General features: G+C 42.4%; 1 protein-coding gene across 1 annotated transcript in view; it reads right to left on the bottom strand.

Annotated features, from left to right (window-relative positions):
* Positions 1-7,634: 7,634 nt before the first annotated feature.
* Positions 7,635-17,628, bottom strand: part of LOC112103823 (cytoplasmic tyrosine-protein kinase BMX) — a 33,039-nt gene continuing 23,045 nt past the window's right edge. Inside the window, exons 11-18 of the mRNA XM_024195774.1 lie at positions 16,652-16,779; positions 16,297-16,371; positions 15,114-15,285; positions 13,447-13,663; positions 11,527-11,591; positions 10,521-10,639; positions 8,565-8,722; positions 7,635-7,709 (exon numbers count right to left, since the gene is read on the bottom strand). Of these exons, the coding sequence (XP_024051542.1) occupies positions 7,635-7,709; positions 8,565-8,722; positions 10,521-10,639; positions 11,527-11,591; positions 13,447-13,663; positions 15,114-15,285; positions 16,297-16,371; positions 16,652-16,779 (1,009 nt within the window). The remainder of the gene's footprint in view (positions 7,710-8,564; positions 8,723-10,520; positions 10,640-11,526; positions 11,592-13,446; positions 13,664-15,113; positions 15,286-16,296; positions 16,372-16,651; positions 16,780-17,628) is intronic.

The raw sequence follows: 17,628 nt of genomic DNA, 5'->3' as shown, positions 1-17,628 counted from the left end.
AAAATAATGCAAATTCTCTATTTAAGTTTTTGTTTTCATTTTAGCTTTAACAACAATGCATTGAAAAGACCAAAATAATTCAAATGTCATTAAACATTATGGATTCTGATATTTTCAAGCAGTTGCCCATGTACAGCCTAAGGCAAGTAAATGACTTGTTTGCCATCTCTGTGTTCAATCGGTGATGTACAAATACACAAGAGGTACATTGTGTGTAGCCCTTTCATGACGTATATTTATCATATCACACTGCCACTCATGCTGCTATCCGTCAACCAACTATTTGCAATTTCTCTGTGTTTTCTCCATACTCTATGGCCAAAGGTTTTTAACTTAGCTGTTTCTAGACCATGAGCAGATATATAAAGAAGAACTGAAATAGAAAGTGCTTCCTCCAGATGACGATGAAGCTGTCCAACAAGAAGAAGGAAAATCAGAACTTATCAGGAGAGTGAGCTGAAAAAAGACCTATTAGTCAGTGGACACACACTGAGCAGCTGAGGAACCTCAGCTTTGGAGGACGCAGTTTGAAATTACATGAGTTTTTGCACCTTCAAAGTACCTGACTCCATACTAAACCCAAAACAGAAACTGAAAGAAGACAAACAGGAACTTGAACTTTGTTAAAATGTTGTGGCATATGTAATTTGCTGAGTTGGTGGGCCTGGTAAGTATGGTGTTGAGGCCAACCAGCAAATGTCCCCCCCAAAATAGCTTTTTGGGTTATGCTTCCAGCTGAAAAGGAAACCTATTGTATAACTGTGTTTTGGAATAAACTCCTCTAATATCAAATGACAGAACTTGAATTCTAATTTAAAATATTTCAGCATTTGGTTCCATTATTGGACACCTCACCAGTGGTAGCAGTTAAGTCATCACAATCTTATAAGCAGCTTTTATTTGCATGTATGGAAGTTGCTGTCCATAGCCTGGTTTCTGACTTACCTTATTTATTTTATTTAATAGTTCATAGACATTAAGATCAAAGGGTCCATCCTGATCATCTAGTCTTACCTCCTGCCCATTGCATGGCACAGAACCTCACCAACCCACTCCTGTAATACACCCTTAGCCTCTGGTTGAGTTACTGAAGTCTTCAAATCATGGTTTAAAGACTTAGTTGTTGGATTTTTCAAATAATATTTCTGACCTTAGTATAGAACAGGATAAAATTGAGATCCCAGGAGCTCTCTGACTTATGGTTGTGAGGAAGGTGAACTGGGAACATCCTGGTGATTTAATTTTTGTATGAGGCAAGGGAAGCAGATTGTTCTTCAGGTTATTAATGTTTCCCATTGAACCATTCCAGATCTCCAGATTGTACAGAAAATAAAACATGCTTTTTCCACTGCCACCAGTGGTTTAATTCCCATCTAAAATGGGCTATTCATCTATTTCTGGGTTTTCAACCTTTTTCCATTTGTGGACCCCTAAAATGTTTTGAATGGAGGTGCAGACCTCTTTGGAAATCTTAGGTTGAAAACCACTGACCTATTTCATATACAGATAAATCTGTAATAATCATTAACTCACTGAAAAACCCATATAAAACTTAGAGCTGTCAAGCGATTAAAAAAATTAATCATCATTAATTGTGTGATTAAAAAAATCAATCATGATTAATCACATGATTAATCATGCTGTTAATAATAGAAAACCATTTATTTAAATATATTTGGATGTTTTCTACATTTTCAAATATTTTTATTTCAATTATAACACAGAATAGAAAGTGTACAGTGCTCACTTTATATTTCTTTTTATTATAAATATTTGCATTGTAAAAAACAAAACAAATAGTATTTTTCAATTCATCTAATACAAGTACTGTAGTGCAATCTCTTTGCCATGAAAGTTGAACTTACAAATGTAGATTTATGTACAAAAAAATAACTGATTTCAAAAATAAAACAGTGTAAAACTTTAGAGCCTAGAAAGTCCACTCAGTCCTACTTCTTGTACAGCCAATTGCTCAGACAAACAAGTTTTGTTTACATTTGCAGGAGGTAATGCTGCCTGCTTCTTGTCATCTCAAAATGAGAATAGGCGTTCGTATGGCACTATTATAGCCGGTGTCACAAGATATTTACATGCCAGATATGCTAAAAATTCATATGTTCCTTCATGCTTCAACCACCATTCCAGAGGACATGCATCCATGCTGATGACGGGTTCTGCTAGATAACGACCCAAAGCAGTGCGGACCGACGCATATTCATTTTCATTATCTGAGTCACATGCCACCAGCAGAAGGTTGATTTTCCTTTTTGGTGGTTCGGGTTCTGTAGTTTCCACATCAGAGTGTTGTGCTTTTAAGACTCCTGAAAGCATGCTACACACTTTGTCCCTCTCAATTTTTGGAAGGCGCTTCAGATTCTTAAACCTTGGGTCAAGTGCTGTAGCTATCTTTACAAATCTCGCATTGGCACCTTCTTTGCATTTCGTCAAATATGCAATGAAAGTGTTCTTAAAACAAACAACATGTGTTGGGTCATCATCCGAGACTGCTATAACATGAAATATATGGCAGAATGCGTGTAAAACAGCAGGAAACATACAATTCTCCCCCAAGGAGTTCAGTCATAAATTTAATTAATGCATTATTTTTTTAACGAGTGTCATCAGCATGTCCTCTGGAATGGTGGCTGAAACATGAAGAGGAATACGAATGTTTAGCATATCTGGCATGTAAATACCTTGCAATGTCAGCTACAAAAGTGCCATGCAAATGCCTGTTCTCACTTTCTGGTGACATTGTAAATAAGAAGCGGGCAGCATTATCTCCCATAAATGTAAACAAACTTATTTCTCTTAGCGATTGGCTGAACAAGAAGTAGAACTGAGTGGACTTATAGGCTTTAAATTTTTACATTGTTTTGTTTTTTAATGCAGTTATGTAACAAAAAAATCTACATTTGTAAGTTGCACTTTCACAATAAAGAGATTTCACTTCAGAACTTCTATGATGTGAATTGAAAAATACTATTTATTTTGTTTATCATTTTTACAGTGTAAATATTTGTAATAAAAAATAAATATAAAGTGAGTATTCTGTGGTGTAACTGCAATCAATATATTTGAAAATGTAGAAAAACATCCAAAACTATTTAATAAATTTCAATTGCTATTCTATTGTTTAATAGTGCAATTAAAACTGTGATTAATCGCAATTAATTTGTTTGAGTTAATCGCATGAGTTAACGGCAATTAATTGCCAGCCCTAATACAAATACATTAATTTCTTTCCTAATAATCTTATTTTTCTATGTAAGAAATGGCTGTAGTTTCCATAGTGATGACGTGACCATAAATAGGACGGTAGTTGGACCATGTGACTATGAATGAGAGGAGTGATGTTTCATGAGACACTTTTTCTATTATGATGATTATCAATGAGACTATTCATGTCCTGAAATTTAAGGATTTGCTCAAATTTGCAGGACTGAGACCTTATTGTTTAGATACAAACTTCAACTTAACCATATTTCTTAACCAGACTGCCTTAGCGCCCCCACTGCAACGCTGATCGGGAGCCGCCCGAGGTAAGCCTGTGCCCCAACCCCAAGCCCAGTGAAAGTGAGTGAGGGTGGCGGAGGGCGTGCAATGGAAGGAGGTGGGCTGGAGTGAGTGGGGGTGGGGCCTCATGGAAGGGGCGGGGTAGGGGCAGGGCAAGAGTGTTCGGTTTTGTGCAATTAGAAAGTTGGCAACCCTATGTCCTACCAGGATGATATTAAATGGATGGTGGTGTGATGTATCTTTTTGCAGCTCTGTAAGAAAATCAAGCCAAATTTAGAAGAGAGCAGAGATGTACTTAAAGTGGCTGTTTCCTGCCTCAGTTCCATATAAGTTAATGGGAATTTTCCATTGATGTGGGATCAGGATTTGGCCTGTAATCTAGTACAGGGGTTCACAACCTTTTTCTTTCTGGGCACCCTCCCCTCCCAACATGCTATAAAAACGTCATGGCCCACCTGTGCCACAAAACTGGTTTTCTGCATATGAAAGCCAGGGCTGGCGTTAGGGGGTAGCAAGCCGGGTAATTGCCTGGGGCCCCATACCACAGAGGGCACCACAAAGCTAAGTTGCTCAGGCTTCAGCTTCACTCCGGGGTGGCGGGGTGCGGGTCCCTGGCTAAGTTCCCTCTAAGTTGCGTGGCCGCGTAGTTGCCTATTAAGCCCTGTGCCCTCCCCTGGCGCTGGCCCCAGTGTGGAGCTGCCGCGGCTGGGAGAGAGGCGCTCCCCCTCCCCCCACTGGCCCCAGAGTGGAGTTGCCTGCCCCTGACTTGCCGCGGCCGGGGAAGAGGAGCCCCTCCCTCGGCCCAGCCCCACTGGAGCTGCCGCAGCCAGGGAGATGCACCTCCCCTCCAGCCCCGAGCTGCTAAGGTGACAGAGGGCTGAGGAGAGTCCTCTCTCCCCACTGTAGCCCCTGGGCAGCCTGCACCCCAGACTCCTCATCCCCGGCCCAACCCCAGAGCCCGCACCCCAACACTCTGCCCCAGCCCTGAGCTCCCTCCTGCACCCCAAACCCTGAGCTCCCTCCCTCACCCTGAACCCCTCATCCCCACCCCAGAACCTTCACCCCTAGCCAGAGCCCTCACCCCCTGCACCCAACCCTCTGCCCAGCCCTGAGCCCCCTCCCGCACCCTGAACTCCTCATTCCCAGACCCACCCCAGAGCCGCACCCCCCCACCCCAGACCCTCTTCCCCAGCCTTGAGCCCCCCCTCACTCCAAATCCCTTGGCCTCACCCCCACCACATGAATTTTGTTATGTGCACCAATATGAAGGTGATGTGTCACATATCACTTTCATATTGGTGTACATACAAAAATTCATTCCGCACATGGACGTAAAAAATTAGAGGGAACACTGGTCCCCGGGCTTCAGCCCTGCGCGACAGTGCTTCGGCTTTCTGCCCTAGGCCCCAGTGAGTCTAATGCCGGTCCTGCTTGGTGGCCCCCCCTGAAACCTGCTTGTGGCCCCCCACGGTTCCCCAGACACCTGGTTGAGAACTGCTGATCTAGTAGACTTTGACTTGTTCTAATAATGAAATCATAGAACACAGAGTATTTTTTCTATTTTATGAATGTTTCAGTGAAACAGCGTACTCGACTCAGTTAAAATGCTGCCTCAAGTTAGATGTCATTAATGCAGCTGACAGTGTCTTGCTACTAGAACAAAACTGTGCATGCATACACTCGCATACACACACTAGTCATTAATTTCATATAATTTGTGCATCTTTCACAATATTTAATAGTGGGCTCTGTCATCTACTTTTGCTAGGGTCTGAATTCTCCTTTTGACAACTGTGTGTGTTTTGCATCTTCCCACCCTCCTGTGTAAGTTTGTTTTATTTTTCACTTGGACCAACAAACAAATTTTATGCAAACAGGAAAACAACTAAGCTTGCAATGTTCCCTTCATGCTGTAATGTCACAAAATGCCATGTAATAATCCAATCGACAATGCTAAATAAGAGATGTGGGCTAAAAATAACACAGTCTCAGCATCTGTTCATAACTTGCAGCTAAGACAAATGTATTCACTTTAGATTTAAAGTCCCAAGTGTCTCATCTAGACGTAGGAAGTCTCATTACATATGGGTTCAGGAACAGTCACTCACCACAAAATTCTGGTAACTTTGTGCATTGAGATGTGTGATGTTTGCATTTAGCTGTGAATTTACAACATAGTGATAGAAAGTCACAGGATTCTGATACAGACATTAGCCAAATCAACTTTGCAACGCTCCACTTTGGTTTGTCAGACTCAAACAAACAATGCTGCCTCACACAGGTTTGGAGCTTCAGCCAAAGCACTAATTAAAGCCTCGTCTGAACACGATCAAGTTCAGAGAGAAGCAGCTACTATGTTTATATCCATAAAACTTTATGCTAACGAGAGAAGGACCAACATCAAACATAGGCCAAGGACATATGGAAAACGTTCACGAATGGCTCTTACATGTACTAGGCTTCAAAACTAATCAAGCAATTTTATAAAGCAATCTAAAATGTAACTGAAAACAAGGGAAAGGCCTATAATGAAAGATCAGTTAAAATCAACTATTTTCATCCGTCTTAAGCAACATTTCCCTTACACTTCCCATTCTGTATTGGACATTATGGAGAAAAGGGGGAAAAACCTGTTAGAAATGCTATGCAGACATTACTGGCCAGTTCCTAATATGTCAGACAAGATTTTTTATAAATGAACATCATTTCCTCTAATGTGCCTGTTTACCACTGTACTCCAGGTGCCAAAGCATCCTCTGCATTAGTATTTCAGCCTGACTTTTAAAAATAAACAGTTCTGCTATGCATGTTCTTTCTACTCCTTTAAAAATAACAGAAACATGGCAAGACAAACACTGGAGCAGTCGAATACATAAAGTTCAATGTACTCTTCCCCCTGTAGAGCCAAAACAATTACTGTTACCATTACTATGAATCAAACACTATTCACAATTTTTCAACATGTACTTAGAAGAAAATAAGCCAAAATTTGCAAACCTGGGTGCCTAAGGTTAGGCTCCTAAATCTATGTTTAAGCACTTGCATAGAAGTAGCTAAATGTTCAGAGGTGCTAAGCAGTGCCAGCTGCCATTGAAGTCAGTGGGAGCTACAGTTGATGAGCACCTTTGAAAATTAGGGCCCTTCTAGTTAAGTGTCCAAATAAGGATTTAGGAGTCAAATTTCAAGCACTCAAGTGTGAAATTTTTGGTCATGCCATTATATTAATAACATTTCAGATTTTGATGTCTTCTTCAGGTATCTGGTCTTGCAGCTCCCATACTGATGTTTCAATAGACCAGTCTGTTTAAGGCTCATGGAATTCTAGACAAGGATAGTTTTGCATTATCAGGGATTAAATAGGGAATAAGAACATATCACTGCCAACAGTAGCCCCATAATTGTATTTCAAATGTCACAGAGATCTAGTTTAGAATGAACAATGAATTAAACCCATGTCATTAGGGCCCAATCCAATATGCACTAGTCAATGGAAAGACTCCCATTGACCTCAGGGAAACTGGATCAGGCCCCAGTGACCAAACTGATATGCTGTTTACTGGCAATAGCATCCACGTCACTGAAGTTAACACTAATGCCACTGGAGTTGCAGCCACTTGCACCAGGTATGAATTTGACCCATAATACCAACCTCAGGTTTATATAACAGAAAATACCCTGGGATCTGATATGATAATGAGAAAATCTATTAAGCTTGTATTGCCCACGTTTACATTTTCCAAATAAAGATTAATAAAATCCTGTTGTGATCTGAAAAAAACCCACCACAACAAACCTTGAAAGAGTTTACATTATTACTGGATATTTCTCTGCTTGTGAAGTACTATGGGGGGGTCATACTAACAGCATCAGTAATATACTTCTACACTCTTCTTTCAGACAATACCAAGTCACCACAACATCACAAGAGTTTTCTTCTTTACTCTGTGTTGTCAAAGCACTGCGAATTAAAAGACAATGAAAAACCAGTGTAATACTGCTGGAGTCAGCCAAATCTGGAATCAGCCAGATTTCAGAATTCACACAAGAGTATTAGCGCCCACAAAGTAGACTGGTGATATGTCAACCAATAGTCAAAGCCACATGATGAGGACTTGTCTTCAAGACTTGTCATCTTCTCTGAGTGGCTCAATATTTGATAGGAGTTGATGAAATGTGGGGCGCTTTTCTGGCAGCTATATGAAAACAAAAAACAACGTATGTGGTTACTTAACATTGAAAATATAACAGTTATTGTAACACATTCATTTTTCTTAGCTCAAACATGCAGAATTATGGAGAGGTAATGGCATTTATGTGGCAAAGCAATTTATGATTCCAAGCACTGTATGCTTTAAATCTTTCTGCTATTGCTATTGCTTTCTTTTTTCTTTCTCTTTAAAATATTTGTTCAAGTAGAACTTATTTTTGTCATGTTTGGTGTGAGTCATATAAAAACTAACAATCACCATTTTATAGTAGCACCAATAATGTGCCAGGCAGTTTCTAGACACTCAAGAAGGGACATATCACAGTTTAAAGACAGGTAAACAGAGGCGGGAAGAAGGACAATAAATTGGGAATTTTTTTGTACTAGAGTCACTGTAGGCAGCATGGCAGCATTGATCTTTAAGAGAAACTTAAATATGGATACAGAATGATCAATGTTTGACCTACAAACCTTGACAGTGCTCTTATGTTTAGAATTTCAGGCATAGAGACATTATGATGAATCACTCAAACTCTAAATCTGTCATCTACTTTGAGGCATATTTTAAAGTTATCTTCATAAATGAATGGTACACCTTCCTCAAAAGGAAAATCAGCTAGTTCTCCTTCATGCTTAATTTTCCACACTTGTCCTCTTATTAATTATGGGCCCTTCCTCTGGATTACTATAGTAGAGGGCTTTATGGAAGCTAGATTTTCTCTACAATTGATGTTCTTTAACAGAAATAGTTTCCTGTATTGCTTTTTTTTCAGCTGACCATCATGAAGCCCATCAATTGCTGTAGATAACATCTCCAATGCATATGGACCAATGTACATACCTCATGCCAGCAGCTGTACATTAACTGGTAGATGGTCTCTGAGGCCAGTTGTGGTCGGTAAAGCCGATATCCCTCAGAAACCTTCTCAATCACTTGTACGTTATCATACAGTTCATAGGGTTGCTTTCCCAAAGTGAACACCTCCCACATTAAGATCCCTGCAGAAATTTCCAGGGTTGAAAGACAAGAAATTTAATGAAAAACCATTCCAGATCAAGACACTTAAGTAATACTCATCTAACAAAATGGTAATAACAGATGAGACTTCTAGCAAAAAATGTTTTTCTAGCAAATGTATGGGGCTGATTTGTAACCAGGGTATGATGAACGGTATTAGTGTTAGTGATGCTGTACTCAATTGCAAACAACATACTGTTGCAGTGGAAGGTGAAGTTGAATGATACAAATGTTTGATGGGGTTGTTCAGTGATAATGCCCAAGACATGGCAATTTAAGAATTGTCCTATGTCAACTTTACAAAATAATATAGAATAAGTACTAAGGGCATTTTGTAGATGATTTTCTCATGTGATTTTACAGATGTTTTTATGGGACTGGGACATTTAGTCCTTTAGTGTTAGAAGACTTAAATAAGATCACCAAAGGACTTACAGTGATTATATACGAGGCTGCGAGTCTGTCACAGAGATCACGGACGTCATGGATTCTGTGACTTTCTGTGACTTCTGCAGCTGCAGCTGCCGGGCTGGCAGGCCCCAGGGCTGCCTGAGCAGCTGACCCCAGAGCCAGCTGCTGGGGTGGCCCCGGGGCCAGCCACACAGGCCGCTGCTGAAGCAGACCCTGAGGCCAGCCACACCGGCTGCTGCTGGAGGAGCCCCAGGCAGCTGGCCCCGGGGCTGCCAGAGCAGCAGTGGTCATGGAGGAGCAGCGGTTCCAGGCCTTGGAGCAGTAGGGGGCAGTCAGCCCCTGCAACCAGAGCAGGGGCCAGCCATTGCCCCCCCCCCACCCTCCCAGAGCATCAGTGTCCCGGAGGCCCCCAGGGCAGTGGCGCAATCAAGAAATGATGGGCCTGATTCTCCACTTGCTTACAGTGGGGCAATGGATCACTGTAAAACTGCTATGAAAGAGAAGAGAATCAGGCCCTGTATTTCTAGGGCAAAATACTGTCCCCACTGAAGTCAACCTCAAAACTGTCACAAGACTTCAATGGAGCCAGGATTTTGCCCACAATGTAAAAGCAAACAGGAAAAACTATAATTTATAAAAAGAAATTACGATGCCCTCTGTATACTGGATAACATAGTAGTGTAGGGCACAAGCAAAACATTTTCAGTATTACAGTCTTTCTTTTAATGGCATAGGGTGACTAGCTGGAGACAAAGCTGAGTGGAAGAAGAATTTGGAAAACCTTTCTTCTACCTTGTTCACCACAGCTCAGTGCCAGGTTGCCAAGAGAAGATCAGCTGTTTGAGCTCTCCTGGCTGGAAACAGGTTTGCATCATGGTCTAAGTTCTGGCAAGAAGCTAGCATGGCACATGTATCCCATGATTACACAGTATCGAGTGCTCTCCCACGCTAGAGGTTAGGCTTGAGATTTATGAATCTGCTACAACCTTTGAACTAACTGAACAAGTCTTTTAGCTCAGGCACTAGAGGCTGGTGCTTTTAGAGCCAGAGGGCTCCAGTTCGGTCTCTGCTCCAGTGACCCACCCCGGGCATTGCGCTACACACATATTGCACAACATATGGGTAGTGGGCCAAATTCTAGTCTGTGCACCCACAAAGAAGCCATTAAGATTACAGCAGTTTGGTCTATTGTTATTGCATGGCATTATTAAGCAGAATATACACGCTACATAGTAAATACCTATCTTAGACTTTTGCACAGTAGTTGTTAAAGTCTGTCATTTTTTTGGCTTTTCAAATATGCAGTCAAGTTTGCATTTTTGAGCTTATTAAGCATCTCCAATATGAAAGGTCAAATCCCATACTTACCAAAGGCCCATACATCCGACTTGCTGCTAAACTTGGTATAATGAAAAACTTCTGGTGCCGACCACTTCACTGGAAACTTAGTTCCTAATGAACTTATATACAGGTCATCCAGAACATACCTGCAAGGGAAGAGCCAGTCTTCAGGCTATGACAAATAGCTAGTGAAACATTACTTACTGCTTCTGCCTGGAATGCCCCGCAAGAACTCTCCAACAAGCCCGTGAACAAAGCCTGGCCAGAAACCCAGGTCTCCAGAGGTGACCCGATAGAAACTCTAACCTCAAGCTACTGAGGTACGCTGCTGCAATCAAGTTATCAAGGGACTCCTTATCATGTCATTGCTAGAGGGATCAGAAACCCAAAATCATGTGAATCTCTCACAAAGGGGGCATTATAAAAACTCTCTTGCACACAGAGAACATTCTTAAGATTTCTTTGACAGGCATGAAACAGTGATGTGCATACATTTGCCCTCTAACCTTTAGAGATGCCAGGAGTCTGCACCTTCTATTTCTCTTCTCATTGAAAGTAGGGCCGGCTCCAGGCACCAGCCCACCAAGCTTGTGCTTGGGGCGGCACCTGGAGGGGGGCGGCGCGGCGCTCCGGCCCCCGGGGAGAGCCGAGCCCCGGCCGGGCTCGCCGCCCTCCCCCCGGCCGGGGCTCACCGCCCTCCCCCCGGCGCCCTCCCCCCGGCCGCTGGGGGGAGAGAGGAGCCCCCGCCGGGGCTCGCCACCCTCCCCCCCCACAGGGGGGGGGGCGGCCGGAGGCTTTTTTGCCTGGGGCGGCAAAAAAGCCAGAGCCGGCCCTGATTGAAAGCCCCAGAATGGGTTACAATCATTAACTCAATTGGACTAAAGAGAACTAGATAGTCCCTGTGGTTTAACTTTACTAATTACCAGTTCATTCACTGTTGGTTTCATGGCAGCACTGGCTGACTAACACCAATAACCCATTCAGGATTGACATTATTGCACTACAGTGGTTGAAGAGTCAGTCTGTAGCTTACCTAGCCATCCCAAAGTCAGACACCTTCACAGTAAGATCACTATCAACCAAGCAGTTCCTAGCAGCCTTTAGTGGGAAAACAAGAAAACAGACTGAGTGACCAAAATCCAAGTGAAATAAGAGTTTGGTTATTTTCAAATAGTATTTCTGTCCTTCAGAATTCCTTTGTAAGGGTCCTTGGGCTAGAACCTGGGTCTGTAGAGCCTGGGACAGCTACAGTCAGGGGGAACGGTAGCGAGTAGGTGCTGCAGGAAGTACCACCCAAGTACCTGCTGCCCTCTGATTTGCCAAGTGCCCCTACTTAGCCTCAGGGGTTGCCCCAGGAAGTTGTCTGGACAACCACACAGCCTTTGCCTTGTCTCCTGATCTCTTATCCCAGCCTGACTCTGACCCTGATTCCTGCCTCCTGATTCCAGCCTGGTGCTATCTCTGACTTCCGCTCTCTGACCCCGGTCTGACTCTGACCCCAACTCTTGCTTACTGAACCTGGCTCTTGTGATTCATGCAACTCCTGCTCAGTGACCACTGTTCCTCACATGCAGACCACGGCCTAAATGTGACTACTAGGTCACACTGCCTACACCCTGATCACTTATATTCATGAAGTTCTTTGATTAAAAAAATGATGCACTATTTTTAGTTTGTTACAATAATAATACCTAGCTCTTCGATAGCACTTGTCATCCATAGGTCTCAAAGTGCTTTACAAAGGAAATCAGTATCATTATCCCCATTCTACAGATGGGGAAAACTGAGGCACAGGGAGGGTCGGTCACCCAGCAAACCAATGGCAGAGCCAAGAATTGAACGCAAGTCTCCTGGGTCCCAGACCAGTGTTCTAGCCACTAGGTAACACCACATCAAAAGTTGCTAGTACATCAAAAACAAGAACAACATATGTATGATAGGAGAATGCTGACTTGGTTATTTACTATGCATTATAAGGAGAATGGATTATTGAGAGATAATTTAAGCAGTATGGGCAATGAATAGGCCAGTAAGAGCCCCGATCTGCACAGACTTATTTATGTGAGCATTTACCTAAGGCTATCATCTCTGCCCCGAGGGTTGTTAATCCCAGGGATATGGTTCACCTCCTAAAGTCAAGTCCGGTTTTTATTCTTGACTCTCTATGGTTTGTAACAGTCAGTAGCAAATTTTCAGAAATTGCCTTTATATTTATAACTTGAATTTTGTACAGATAAACTGCTCGGCATCCTGGATTTCTGATTTCTGATTTGAATGTGCAAATTGGTTAGTTACATGTCCAGTTACTCGATTCGTGTATACAAATAAATAACTGCAAACACTAAAACGAATATTTAAAATGACGGTTGAAGCTGGAGATGTTGGGCTGAGGCCTCTTTGAAAATGTAGCTCTTTCCATAGTGTAGAGTCTCACGCATTTTCCAGTGGCTGCAGTTAGAACACACAATGTCAAGACTGAGTCTGGAACATGAGTCTCCAGGAGCTAGGGATAGTTCTCTTTCAGTGATCTCACACAATAACCAATCTGCTCCAACCCAAACCTGTCTGCCAGTGTTCTTGAACACATGCTCCTGCACAAACTGTGGGCCTAGATACTAAGGTCCTGATTCTGCTCTCAGTTACACTAGTGTAAAGTAGAGCTAGATCACTATAAAACCAGGGTGCGTAATAGAAGGAACAAGACCCAAGTGGGTAAAATACTGGCTGATTACAACAAGATCTGAAAGGTTCAAGTTCTTGACACGGCAGCTCTTCTTATAATAGTAACAAAACACCACTAAACAGAACCTTCTACTCCAGTGGCCTACATGTCCACACTGTTACCCTTGTTTTATGCCAGTGTGAGTTACACTGGTATAAAATAGGAGTAACAGAACGTAGAATCAGATCCTAACTCTCCTCCTCCTACCTATCCTACGTGGTTAGAGCTTACCAAGTCTCGATGAATAAACTGCTGGCTCTCTAAGAAAGTCATCGCTTCACAAATGTCATAACATATTTCCAGCAGCTGAAAGGGTTGCAGTTCCTTTCCGTGACTCCTCAAGTAGTTAAGCAAGCAGCCATTAGCCATATATTCTGCCACTATATAGATGGGATATGTCTTTGTGCAAACTCCATAGAGCTTAACAAGTTTGGGATGAGTAAGTTTCCTGAAACAAAATATTAAGACATAAATATGTTACTCTATTTTGTGAGCTTTTATTCCTTATCATTACCTTGACATTTGTAAAGGAACTTTTGGAGCCATACAAATAAATAATAAATTAATAAGAGTTCTAGCCTAGTTAGTAAATCCTGTCACAAGTTTGGGTTTGATCAATGAAATCACAGACTTAAAATTTTCCCTTTCAAGCAGAGGTTAATTTCTTTCTCCATGCTAGCATGAAACAATTGCACAAATAATCACGAATGGTGAAACTGACTTTTTTATGATCCAGTAGTGCAGACTTCTGAGACCCACTGGCACACGTGAAGAAAGCTGAGTTAGTGTATTGGCACCTGAGATTTAAGGATTTCATGTCACAGAATGGACTGGGCCCTTTAAGAGGGAACTAGTCCAACCCACCTGTGTCTTATTAACAGCCTCTCAGAATGGGCCAGATAAAGGACAGCTGATCTCTCTAAAGAGCTGGAGGAAGGCAGGAAACAAGAAGGGAAAGCTGTGGCAGAGAGTGAGAAAGGTTCCTGCAGGGAAGCTCATGCAATCAGGGGAGTTGCTCCAGCTTGGAAGGGCTGGGAGTAGCCTGCTGAAGCAGGGAAGATCCTGAGACACTAGGGGAGTTTTGAGACAGTACCTCAGGGAGGATGGGTTGTCCCCAGCTTAAGTCTGGGGAAGCCTCATTTTGAACTTTTTGCTAGTAAACCAGACTCCACGGAGGGGTACCATTGAACAAAGAGAAGCCTTTTTTGATTTCTTGAGGCGTCCAAGAGGGGAGACTGAGGCAGGGCATGACAGAGCCACCCCAGGCCACGAGAAGGCATTCAAGAGGTGGCTATGTTCCTACTAAGAGAATGTAGCAAAGTAGAATCAGCTATTATAACCATTTCAGGTAGCCAACTGACAGGAGCACAGCGCATTTCCTTATGTTGTGACATACCTAAAATGGCCCTGAAGAAAACTACTTGCAAACTGGTATCTCACTGTGGAGATTGGGGCGGTTACCTCCCCATTGCCAAGGTGAAATATACTGCAGATGCATTCATTGGTCTAATACGTCCCATCTACTCATGTGTATGTCATTCCTACCTCTTCTGATGACAGAAATAGATCATTCCATCCATGCTTGTTGAAGGAGGCTTTTCAATAATGAAGTACATGTTTAAATCACACATGCAGAAGCTCAGCAGTCAGTGAAGCTGAAGAGCAGTACAATACTGGTTACTGGTAACCCCAGCAATCTCTCTACTATTCTGTTGATGCCTCTTTAAACGTGATGCCCTAGGTGGCCACATACTCAGCCTATGCCTAAAGCTGCCTGTGGTACTCATGGTTTTATTCTGAAGAGGAACTTCTTTTTCAGTGACTATTCTATATTAGTGAGATGACTTGTGGAAGAGCCTTATTTGCAATGATATTTCATTAAGCAAAGTGCAGCTTACATCATGGTGTGAGCTTCCTCTATGAATTCATCTTCTGACATTGATCCTTCTTTAATCATCTTAATGGCAACATCATACTTTCCCTTCCATTTTCCCAGCTGTACCACTCCAAACTGGCCACTTCCTAATTCCTTGAGCAGGACAATTTCCTCTCGTTTCAGCTCCCAGATCCCTAGAGAGACAGAAGCAATCCCTTTTAGCTACCAGCCTGACATATGCAGTTCTGTAACTGTAACAGCACTGTAACATTTTAGCTTTTCATAGCTGTCAAGAAGTAATACAAATAATTACTGTATTCCCTGGTGATTTTTATTTGATTAAAGTGACATGTTTGCTTATGCAAGATATTTGAATGGAGACATTCAATCAAGTCAGTAACATTTAATTTCCCCTTTCCAATCTTTTTTTTTTCTGCTGTGTTTCATATTTATTTTAATTTTGTGTGTCAGAGAGGGGTAGGTTCTTACAAAATGAAATATGGAAGGGACCTTGAAAGGTCATCGAATCGAGTCGAGTCCAGCCCCCTGCCTTCACTAGCAGGACCAAGTACTGATTTTGCCCCAGATCCTTAAGTGGCCCCCTCAAGGATTGAACTCACAACCCTGGGTTTAGCAGGCCAATGCTCAAACCACTGAGCTATCCCTCCCCCCCACGGTGCCCACAAGGCTGGAGTTCTGAGAAGCGCTGTGCATAAGCTGTGGTGAGGAATTGTGAGGGCCACTCCTGGTTGCAGAGGCTAGGCAGTTGGACCACAAGGTCTCAGCTCTCAGAAGCGAGTGCTAAACAGAGGATCTTCATCCCAAGAGTATTCCTAGAGCCCCCAAGCCAGGAGCAGTCCCTGGACTCTATTTAGACTCTAGAGCAGTGGTTCTCAACCTATTTACCATTGTGGGCCACATATGCAGCTCTGTCTGTGTCATGTGGGCCACATTCACACAATATATATACTACCTGTATGGCCCTGAGGATGTCACATGGGCCGCAGCTGTATGCTGATTGGGCTGCAAGTGGCCCGTAGCCGTAGGTTGAGTATCACTAATCTAGAGGCTTAGAGGATTTGAGGATTCAGCATTTGGATCCCCTCAAAGCAGTCTGGTGAGTGTCCAGCAGGGGGAGCTCAACCAGCGCTGTGACAGATGGCAAACAGTGACAATAGTTTTAAAAGGGAAAATCATCTCCATACCATTTCCTAAGGATGCTGTCGATGGGACCTTATTTGCTTTCGTAGTCACAGCATGCCGAAGCCTTGTAATCATACCTACAAAGAAAGCCAGTTAATGATCACAGTACATGCAGCTCTCTTAAATAATAATAATAAAAATCCTAGGCAACTAACAACCCCCCATGAACAAATTCTCAAGATCGACACCTAAAAGGGGGATAAATCTATTCTTAGTATTTAGACCATTCAGTATGGCAAGAGATTCACCATAAATACTAGAAACCCAACAACCTGAGTCTCTCTAAATCTATCTATGATAGGAGAAAAACACATTCAGGGTCAGCAGAAGGGGCAAGGAGAGACAGAAGTGATTTACCTGCTGAGTTATGCTGATGATAGTGAATAAGCTGGGGAACTGAATCAAAACAGTAATTTTCAGCCAGATAATATTTGTTTTCGTAGTTTGTGTGCACGTGGTAATGTTTGACAGTTCCTTTTTTATCTCTGAAAAATAGCACAAAGTATTCTTTATGTAAGAGCCTTGTTAAATGGACTCAATAAAGTCCAAGCCTTATTTAGTTAATTAGACAGGTAGTCACCAGACTCATGATGCACCAGTTAGAATTTTAATGATATTTTTTCTTTGCTGCTATCAGCTGTCATTAAGTTAAGGGGACTCTTTGCTTAATAAGTGGTATCTAAATACTTACTGTAGTAAAGTGGTCATGATAAAGTTAATTGGGCCACCCAGAATATTATGGGCTTGAGTGATGCTCCAGCCCTCCTTTACTTTCTGTTCTGTGTGTTCTCACTCTATTGTGGTGCAGTTGAATAAAGCAGCAAGTTCCCCAGCTTGCAGTCCGGTGAGTGAAGTGTTATTTTTGTTGCACTGAGCAGTCCTTTTTCAAAATTACATGTTACAAATTTTCCATATTTCCATAGCTTCCAATATGTAGTATTCAAAATGCTGGTCATATTTATAAGGGATATCGGCTGTCCCACTGCAGGACACTAACTGCCTGGGAATAGGAAAAAACTTTCCCCATGAAAATCATAGAACCATAGGCTTAGGGTCATCTAGTCTAACCCCCTGCCAAGATGCAGGATTTATTGTGTCTAAATGTTATTTAATCAAACAACAGTGGTGGGGAATCAGGGTATTATATCTTCCTCTGATGCATCTGGTACTGGACACCTCTGATTACAGGACATTTGACTAGAGGGACCAGTGGTTTGATCCACTAAGGCAATTTTTCTGAATGTGTACAGTGCCATTTCTAACCACTCCTTCCTTTTTCCTGCCTCTCCCAAGCTTGATCTCTTCTCCCCTTCCCCATTTCTCTCTCTCTTCAG

This window comes from Terrapene carolina, unplaced genomic scaffold (assembly GCF_002925995.2).
Source record: "Terrapene carolina triunguis isolate 2854851 unplaced genomic scaffold, T_m_triunguis-2.0 Scaffold22, whole genome shotgun sequence".
In the NCBI taxonomy this organism is placed as follows: Eukaryota; Metazoa; Chordata; order Testudines; family Emydidae; genus Terrapene; species Terrapene triunguis.
The sequence above is the reverse complement of the archived record's forward strand: the minus strand, read 5'-3'. Positions and strand labels throughout refer to the sequence as shown.